Genomic DNA, 10,689 nt, shown 5'->3' with positions numbered 1-10,689 from the left:
GAGTACAAGAGGAAGAAATTAAGATTGGTATTTTAACCAGTTTTTTAAATGAAGTGTAAACATAGATGTATACACCACTTCAAAGCAATAATATTCAATCACGTTTGGGGCTGTAGCCATCATTGTCATTTGATCTTTTTCAGGCAAGGGGAAAAAGTGAGACAAAGCTGTGATAGTCGTTCTATTCTTTAACAGCTGGCACCATATTTCCGTGGATCAGCATTTTCCGTGGATGTTGTGCCACTGTTGTAAGTCAGCATATCATGTAGACTCTGTGTTACTGATGTTATCGTACTCAAGGGTTAGGCTGTTCCCATACTGAAAAGTGCATAAGCAACTGCAAATATTCAAGTCAGGAGCACCAATGATGAGGCAATGCAATTATAATTCAGACATTAAGGAAAAAGCAATTCAATGAAAATCACTTGAGCATTTTAATGCCATGTAAATAGATTCAAATAATGGTCCAGAAGTTATAAAATAACCCTGAAAACCAGTTTTGTCTTTAAAGCTTCAGGAAATTCAATGATAATGATGGCAGATATTCACGGGAAAGTAAGTTTTCTTTAGGTATCATCTGGTACTCCTACCCTCCACACGTAATCCTTGGGTCTCCTAAAGAAGCATTTTTATATTCATTTAACTATTTCCACAACAGCAAATAAAGGAATATAAAACAATTGTTAACAAAATAATAAATTCAATCTAAACAAAGCATATAATAGATCCCAGAATAAGCTTTCTAGATGCTTATTTTTACCCTCTTTATAAAACAGGAAAATTGGTCATTTAAGCCAAAGTCAATTCATAAATATAAATATGACTCCTCTTTAGAAAAAAGCTATTACTCGGTAAATAAAATTCTCCTTCCCTCATATAAAATGATGCATGGACAAACATAACATAGCCTCTCTTGTGACAATTATTGTGGTAGCCACTAAAAAGACATTTGCTTTGAGCTCATGTGATTTTTCACATATTTTAAAACGTAATGTTAGATTCATTCAAAATATTTGAAAGATATGAAGCATACAATGAAATTAATACTCATGAGCCCAACCACAAACGTAAGAACTAGAACATAATCAATACTGTTCCATCTACTTGTGTGCTTGTCTCATATCCCATCTGCTTTCTCCTCAGAGTTAACACAATATTGAATTTTATGCTTATCATTCTTATGATTTTTTTCACTTCATTTTACTGTGGTAAGAACATTTAACATGAGGTGTCTCTCAACAAATTTTTAAGTGTACAATACAGTATTGTTTAACTATAAGCACAATGTTGTAGAGAATATCTCTAGAAATTATCCTGCATAACTAAAATTTTATTTTCCCTTCCCACCTTCCATGTGTCCTGGGCAACCACCATTCTACCCTCTGTTTCTGAGTTCAACTATTTTAAATATCTCATATAAGTAGAATCATGCAGCAGTTTCCTTCTGTGACTGGCTTATTTCACTCTGCATAGTGTCCTCAAAGTTCCTTCATGATGTTGCATATTACAGGATTTCCTTCTTTTTTAAGGGTATAGTATTCCATTATGTATATATGCCACATTTTCTTTATCTAGTCATTCATCAATGAACGTTTACAGTGTTTACACATCTTGGTCATTGTGAATAGTGATGAACTAAACATGAGAGTGCTTGATTTCAATGATTTTGGATAAATGCCCAAAGTGGGATTGCTGGATCAAGGCTAGAGGCATCATACTTCCTGATTTCAAAATATGTTACAAAGTTATAGTCATCAAACAGTATGATACTGTCATAAATATAGACATATAGACCAATGAAACAGAATAGACAGCCCTGAAATAAATCCATGCATATACAATCAATAGATCTTTGACAAGCACACCAAGAACACACAGTAGGGAAAGGATAATCTCTCCAATAAATGGTGTTGGAAAACCTGGATATTCACATGCAGAAGACTATCACACCATGCATAAAAATTACATTATATCATACACTAAAATCCACTCAAAATGGATGGAAAACTTAAATTTAAGACCTGAAACTACAAAATTCCTAGGAAAAAACGTAGGGAAAAGCTCCATAACATTGGTCTTGGCAATGATTTCATGGATATGACACCAAAAGCAAAGGCAACAAAAACAAAAATAGACAACTGGGACAACATTAGGGTACAGGAAGAGGATTAAATATGTAAAATAGAAATAAAATAACACAGGGACAAGATTTCTTTGGAGAAGGAAATGATACTTCTAATGGAGGGATTCTCTTCTGATAGGAAAATTATTCTGCTATTGTAGCAAAAGACAAAAAAGAGATGCAATGATGTAATTACATCATAAAATAATGATAAAATACTCACCTAAGGTATTTTGTTTCTTCTATGAAATATAAAATAATACCATATGCTTGTTCCTCAGATAAAACAAGTATCTCCCTACCTCATAGTATTAGCTCTTGTTTTCTCTTCCACATGAGACTTCCCTTGCCTGGCTATCTGTATGGATCACTCCTTCATTTCATTCACGTCTCTACACAAATGTCAGATGCTCCCCCGAAGCACCCTATCCAAAAGGTACACCAGTCACTTTAATTCCCAACAATTTATTTTAATTTCCACTAGCTTGTCACTATAAAGCCTGTTGATTTTTTTATTTATCTGTAGACCACAATCTATATGAGAGAGTAAACTGTTTTGTTCACAGTTACACCCAGCACCTAGAAACACCAGTGCATGGCCAGTAGGTATTCAATAAATATTCATGGAAGAAAAGCTGTTGGTTCTGCTAATGGTAGTATAGAAATGGAGGGAGGAGAGAGAGTAAGTACGTTAGAGGCTTCAAAAGAGTTGAAAGGTTTGAAATGGAAAGGTTGGCAGAGAGCACTAAAGCTCTCATAAAGAGACCAGAGCTCCATTGTCCATCTACCAGGCAATTTCTACACTCATCTGAGAGGACTCATGATGGTTTGGTGATCACGAATTTATGGTGGTGCCATCTTCTACCATAATTTCATAATTTCATTAATTTCTCCAAATATACTGTAGTTATTTGGTTGATCAGAATTTGAAGAAAATAATATGAAAATGATAATAAAGATCGCATATTTTAGATAGCAAATAAAAGAAAAAGGTGATATCATCGAGCAATAAAATGTCTAGAGTGAGTGCAAATTAAGTAGTCTTAAAAGAAGTTTTGAGTTTTAGTTAAAATAGAGGGAAAAGATTGATATTCTACGTTTAAAAAAACAGATACAAAGAAATTACCCTGTACATTAACAATGTGCTTTAATTATAATTCTAATTTATTTTCATTATTGTTACCATGAAAAAAACAAAGATGCTAACTTCTTTCATATTATGTGACATATCAGAAGCCATAAAATTCTAATTAGCCTAAACACACAAACTCACACACAGATGCTAACTAATCAAAAATAAGTTAAAAACCTTTTAGCAAATGAAGTACATATATTGCAAAAGCATTTCAAACTATGGTAGTAATTATGATGCACAATATAAAAATATTTGGACTATTACAAAACTTGATCTAGCTAAGGCAATTACCATTTATGTTATGGCCTCATTTACATAAGAAAAAACCTTTTTTTTTTCCATTTCCTACTTTTGTACAAGTGAATGCTAGATCAAACAGAAATACCAAACATCTCACATTAGAAATAACTAGCTCTGAGGAGAAACACATTGCCAGAATAAGAAAAGGAATTATATTTGAATTTTTATTTTTTAAAAAATAACAATTTGTCATATTTTAATACCTTTGAGTAAGACTCTAATAAAAAATTCTTGGTCAAAAAAAGCTAAAATATGTCAAGCTCCCCTCTTGCAGAATGAGAAAAATAAAATGTGCTCATATTTGGGGGATGAAACTAACAGAGGAAAGGCTGAAAATTGGAATTTTCCTAGTACTTAAGAGAAAAAAAAACACATCAGCAAATATATCACACTTAATTTCCTGAATTTTATGTGGATAATATGTAGCTGTGAAATGAACGTATAGCAAAGAACTAGAGATCCAGCTACTCACACTGGATCCATTACAAATTAAAGTGTTGTAACCATCTCTTTCCTTCCATGTATTCATTTTTAAAATAAAAGGTTGAACTGGAAAGTAGCTCCCTAAAATAACTACAGTGTATGTGCAGCCATTATATGTTGGCCCCCATATGTAAGTATGGGGAATGTTGCCAATATAATTTTCAAATTTCATTCAAAATCTTTAACTTTAAATCTCTTTAGTTCTTAGTATTCAAAGACTTGATCAACTATATCAAAAAATGTATGTAACTAATAGGTAATGAATTAAATGACACAGGTATTTGAGGAATTGTAAGTCACTATTGCCCTCCTTTCTCTAAGGAGGTACAAAAACAGATTCTCCCAAGGTCATGGGAGAAAATAAATACTTCACATAAAAGTGTCATAACTTATACTTAATCCTTAATTCAAATTGTTTTGAATATCAATGTGAAGGCATTGCTAATATTATGATTATATACTATTGTGATTTTGTCCTGGAACCCATATTATATATCAAAATGTTCATTTCCCATAAAAACATTGCATCTTGTGTACTATAAGACCTTTACTGATCCATGATGCCTCTATTGGGAATTATTATTGTAATAATTAAATGTACAAAAACAAAATTACTGAAGCATGATTCTACTCACAGAATAATACAATTTCCATGTAAATGGTGTATGATTAGGTGGTCTAATTTGGAATGAAATTTTCATCCTAGTAGTTAAATTATTTTTAAGAAATCACATTGAAATGCAATTTGACAACTATTTTACCTTCAAAATCTTTAGGTTTGTCTAAATAACAATTCACCTGTGATACCTAAAATGTAATTTTGCCATGCTTCAAATAACTACCAATATTTGATTTTTATTAATTATTTATGAATGATTGAGAAATTCCTCTAAAGTGCTTAGTATGTAATGCTTGTCTCTAATTTATAGATTGAGAAGGTAGAAAATTATTTTAAATGATATTAATATAAAGATACATGATCAGTTTATGTTGCATAGTATTGAAATAATGACCAAATTATTTGGCAAGCCATCATTCCCAACTGTTCTGTCAAATATATTCAGCCATTTAACCAGAAGTTATATTGTGTTACCTTCACACATTTACAAATATGGATTGTATGTGCTTGCACATAGCAAGTATGCATAATGTGCATGTGTGTGTGTGCAGCAAGTATGATGTAGATGCATAGTTGTTAACATGAATATGTGCTGCTAAGTAAAAAGAGAGGCTAAACTCTACAGATCTTTTTGCATATGTTCATGAGTGAATTTGTACACATAAACACAGAAAAAGATCTAAAGTATGTATAACAAGATCAATAGTGGTTTTGTCTAGATGGCAGAACTGTGAATGTGTTTTCGTTTTGCTTAAACATATTCTGATTTATCTTTTTGTTATAATTTCAGAATATGAAAAATAAATCTACAGAAAAGGTACAAAGTACTTAATAGCAAAAGATACTTAAAAACAACCAAATGTGGTATATGTATACCATGGAGTACTACTCAGCTATAAGAAATAACGGTGATATAGCACCTCTTGTATTTTCCTGGAAAGAGTTGGAACCCATTCTACTAAGTGAAGTATCCCAAGAATGGAAAAATAAGCACCACATGTACTCACCATCAAATTGGTTTCACTGATCGTCACCTAAGAGCACACTTAGGAATAACATTGATCGGGTGTTGGGCAGATGTGGGAGGGGGAGGGGATGGGTGTATACATACATAGTGAGTGCGATGCGCACTGTCTAGGGGATGGACACGTTTGAAGCTCTGACTCGGGGGATGGGGAGGCAAGGGCAATATATGTAACCTAAACTTTTGTACCCCCACAATATGCTGAAATAAGAATAAAATAAAATAAAAAAATACACAGGTATGCAAAACATTAAAAAAAATGTATTATCAGCAATAACAAGCCACAATTACAATATTAACATTAAAAAGGACAATTCTTAGACAGTCATATCATAGGAACAAACCATATGAATATTCTCTCCTAAGAATAAACAAGGACAAATTGCTTTACAGTTGTCCTACAAGAGATTTTTCTTCAACATTTACGAGCAATACCTTGAGGTTACATTGTAACAGCATGCTTCAGTAACCACCACTATTAAAAACAGTTTCAGTTTATTATCTACTGGAAATCAACAAACTATAAAATATTCTGCCAACCAGCAAAATAAAGTCAGATCAAATAAACTAGGTAGCTAACTTGTATATGAGTATTTGTTGATTATGAAATTAAAATTGTCAGTAAGAAATTATTTTTCCATATCAAAGACAGGGATGGAGAAATGCAGATTTGTTTTAAAATGTTTAGTTCCTCATGGTAAGAAAATCACATCTCAAATAACTTTGAAAATATTAATTTTACAATTTGTATTTGATTAAGCTGACATATTTATTTTAAATTAAATGAGAGCTTATAATGCAGACTCTTCACTGACACTATTTAGCTCAGTAGTTACTGAGTAACTTTTCATAAAAAAGAAAGCAATTTTATTACATTTTCCCATGGTATGTAAAAGAAAAGAGCAATTATCATTAATATATTTGTAAAAATCATATAAACAAATAAAAATGTAAATATATCCATGTATGGTGGGACAGCTGGATGAACATGTATGGGGAGGGAATACAGAGAGAGAGAGAGAGAGAGAGAGAAACACATTGGCATCTTTAGCATGTGTCTCACTATTTGCCAAAAACAAATCTTTCTGCACCCAAGAAGCCAAGAAAATATCTTTGACATTATCAGAGACATTTGGTAAAACTGAAATCACCAGGAATCACTTAGTGGAATGACTTTTATAAAGAAAAATGGAGGGAGAAAGGAGAAGAATTCTGTTCTTTTTGAGGGCAACACTACAGGCTTTGGAGTCACATATGGTTATTAAACTGAGGCTGGAATAAGGCAGCTCAGTGATTATAGGCAATATTCCTAACCATCCTAGTACTCTACTAATGTGTTGATACTTATCTCATGTTTATTATTAATATTATTTGCTATGACCTGAATATTTGCTTCCCCCAGCCACCAAATTCATATATTGAAACCTAATCACCAGTGTGAAGGTATTAGGAGGTGAGTCTTTAGGAGGTGATAAGGTGGTGAGGGCAGAGCCCTCAATAATGGGATTAGTGCCCTTATCAAAGAGACCCCAGAGAGCTGCCTTGCCCCTTCCAACATGTGAGGATACAAAAAGATGACCATCTACAAACCAGTAAGCAGGCCCTCATCAGATACTAAATCTGCTAGCTCCTTGATCTTGGACTTCCCAACCTCCAGAAATGTGAGAAATAAATTTATGTTGTTTATAAGCTATCCAGTATTTCATTATAGAAGCCTGAACTTGTTAATATTAGGTAACTGAATTTATATAAAGTACTAATTCAGTCGCTCGTACTCAGTAAACTATTGGATGAACAACAGCTTTTATTATTGTGCATAACTCAAAATTTTCTATTTTGTTCAAATTTTTGAATGAATCTATATCATGCTAAAACATAAAAATTTTCCAAAAATTGTTTAATTATTTATTCACAATAACTATAAAGTAAACGTAAAAATGTACTCTAACAGTGTAGAAATAGTCGAGAGCCTAGAAAGGTGCCATAATAGACATTCAATAAAAGACTGAAATGTGACAATAAAATCATTGTTTTCTCAAAGATGTGAATAATATCTGCCCAGTAATACAACAGAGAGAACTCTCAATTAAGTCAATTTAATAACATCAATTTTGATACTGTCAGAAACTACTGAATTTATTAAGAAGTACATGGACGCAAAGTTGAAATACTAGTGAGTTTTATAGTATTTGGTACAAAAAAATCTGTGCCTATAAAATCAAGACATCTACAACAGAAATTGAAATTAATTTCTGACTTGTAAATTTTATGCCTACAAAATCATTTTGTGCCCATACAGATCACTCAACTATGACTGTATAATTATTATTTTAATGAATATTAAGTGAGCTTTTTCAGTATGAGCTGCCAAGTTTAGGGGTCTTCTTTGGCAAAAGGCAGACAATTAACAGGACATTACCCTTGCCTTGAAGAGCTCACAGACCAGTGGGAGAAAAGAAAGCATATAAACTATTTGATACTCTATATAGTTTCAATAAAGACACATTACAAAAGGGAAATATGAAATAATTTTTCCTTCCATGAATCATCCTATTGAATATAAAATACTGTTAAGTTTGTTATACTGGATTCTGAGAAAATGAATAGTTCCTCTGTATTTTCAACTTACATTATGAAAACATTTTGATGTTTTTTGCATCTAAGTCATGATTTCTCAGAAATATTTGTGCTTTCTAATGAATAGTCAATGAATAAGTATTAATATATCAATGTGGAGCATTTATTTAAATTAAAATTAACTCAAAGCAGTAACTTAATATCACATTGGCCTCCATTTACTTTCAAACCCTATAGTTAACAAGGTGTCTTGCTATCTTGTAAATCAATGCAAGAAATAAATAGCAAAGGAGGATATTATTTTAAGTGAAATAAACCAGACACAGAAAGACAAATATTTCATTTTCACACTCAAATATGGGACCTAAAAAAAAATTGATCTCAAGGAAGTAGTGAATAGAATGGTGGCTACTAGAGATTGGTCAGGGTGGTGGGAAGGGGTAATGAAGAGATGTTGGTGAAGGGGTAATTCTGTTTAATAGAAGGAAGAAGCTCTGATGTTCAGTGGTACAATGGGGCAACTATTGTTGACAATCGTTTACTGTATTTCAGAATAGCTAGAAGTTTTCAAATGCTCCCAACATAGAGCAATGATGAATGTTTCAGGTGAATCTTGTCCCAGTTACCCTGATTTGATCATTGTATGTTGTGCGCTTGTTTCAAGATGTATCATGTAATCCATTAATATGTACAATTATTATGTATCAATAAAAAATAAGAAAAATTTAAAAAAGGGAATTACATTATAGCTAACAGAAATTTTTAAAGTTATTTTTTCTCATATCTTGATTATAGTACAGAAATGTTTTTGGAAACAATGAATTTAGGCCTCTAGATTTTTTAAAAAATAAGTGGCATTATATTTGCCTCTATAAAGGTTAATGCATAGTCTGTTTTAAACTTGGGCTTACTCATAAAGCTCTTTTTCAGGTTTCTAAATGAAATAACAGTTAAGAAAATTCTTATATAATGAGGAATGTGATCATTCCTACTGAGAATTCATTAACTCATATATCACAAGCTTCTTTTTTGAAACTTTTGAGAGCAAATTAATACATAATCAAAGAATTAGTAAGCATTTCATGTAATGGAATATGAAAAAATGTTTGCTTTCATGAGATGATTTTCCCTAAATGTAATGTGGTTCATTAATGTTAAGAAACAGCTGGGCTTAAAGGTGGAGTTATCTGTGGAATCCTTTTGGCTATTGCTAAATAAATAAATAAAATAAATGAAAAGCAAGTATGTTTTCTGCTTTACTTGTAATAAATTTGAAAATCTAGAGTCATACATTTCCAAGAGACAGATATTTATTATAATTGCTTAATATCTGAAAACTTTCATATGACAAACAAAAATTCATTATATATAGTTAGGCTGAAATATTTACGCCTCTTAGAATTCTTATTCCACTAATTTTATTTCAAACATTACTAAATTCCCTTAGTATTATCTGATATGTCATCTCTATTTGTCTAGTTTTGAGAAAGACCTTACTATCTCAAAGTTGCAATACTGAAAAAATAGTGTTTGAATTTTTGACCTGGAAAGAATGGAAATCAAACTTACCAGATTATGTTCAAAATAATGTTGTCAATATGGTCACTGAATAAACAGATTTATTTTGTGGCAGGCAAAATTATACAACAGAATTAGCAAGCCTATATGCTCAAAGGATTCAGTATTAGTCATAGACTTATGTACTTATATGAAGCGAATTATCTAATAGTACCACTTAATAAAAGGATAGTAACAGTCTGCATGTTGAGTGCATCAGGGTAATTTTATTAGAGTTTCAATCTTTTGAAAAGAAAATGTAAAATATGGATAGGATCAGGAGATGTTTTACTTAAATGGAAAAACAAGGCTGTAATGTGCCTTAGGAAGAATTATATGAATTATAGTGCTGTATGGAATTCATTCCATAAAAGAGAAATGTACTTATAATTCTCCATAATTTTTCAAAAATTCACTGACAAGATCTACAAAGCTGGAGTATGGGTTATGTTAGAAGGAGCTAACACAGAGATCCATATATCTTTTCAACAAACAGTTCAGGAAACATTCACCAAATACTCATTTTGTGATAAGTACACATTTATGAATTAGAATTTAAAGATACTAGATAGTTAACAGAATGTCTTCCTCTTGTTCCTGGACCAACAGCCAGACTACATTTTCCAGAATCCCTTGCAGTTAGCTATGGCCATGTGACTACATTTTAGCCAATGGATTTAAGTGGGAGTTTCCTGCTATGTCCATGCTTGATCACAAAGCTCTCCTAAGGATACATTCCTCTATCTCTATCATCTGCCACATGCAAGCAAAAGACAAGAACAAAGCCCTAGAATAGTGTTTCTCAACACCCCATTCCCCCATTATTATCTTTCCCAAGGAGTCTTTTTAGATGTCTTTTTTCCAAATCCTCC

General features: G+C 31.9%; 1 protein-coding gene across 1 annotated transcript in view; it reads right to left on the bottom strand.

Annotated features, from left to right (window-relative positions):
• Nucleotides 1-573: 573 nt before the first annotated feature.
• Nucleotides 574-10,689, bottom strand: part of CCDC102B (coiled-coil domain containing 102B) — a 73,167-nt gene continuing 63,051 nt past the window's right edge. The window contains exon 6 of the mRNA XM_045527633.1: nt 574-615. Within this exon, the coding sequence (XP_045383589.1) occupies nt 574-615 (42 nt within the window). The remainder of the gene's footprint in view (nt 616-10,689) is intronic.

Source organism: Lemur catta, chromosome 16 (assembly GCF_020740605.2).
Source record: "Lemur catta isolate mLemCat1 chromosome 16, mLemCat1.pri, whole genome shotgun sequence".
Classification (NCBI taxonomy): domain Eukaryota; kingdom Metazoa; phylum Chordata; class Mammalia; order Primates; family Lemuridae; genus Lemur; species Lemur catta.
Note: the sequence above shows the minus strand (reverse complement) of the source record. Positions and strands in the feature narration are given on the sequence as shown.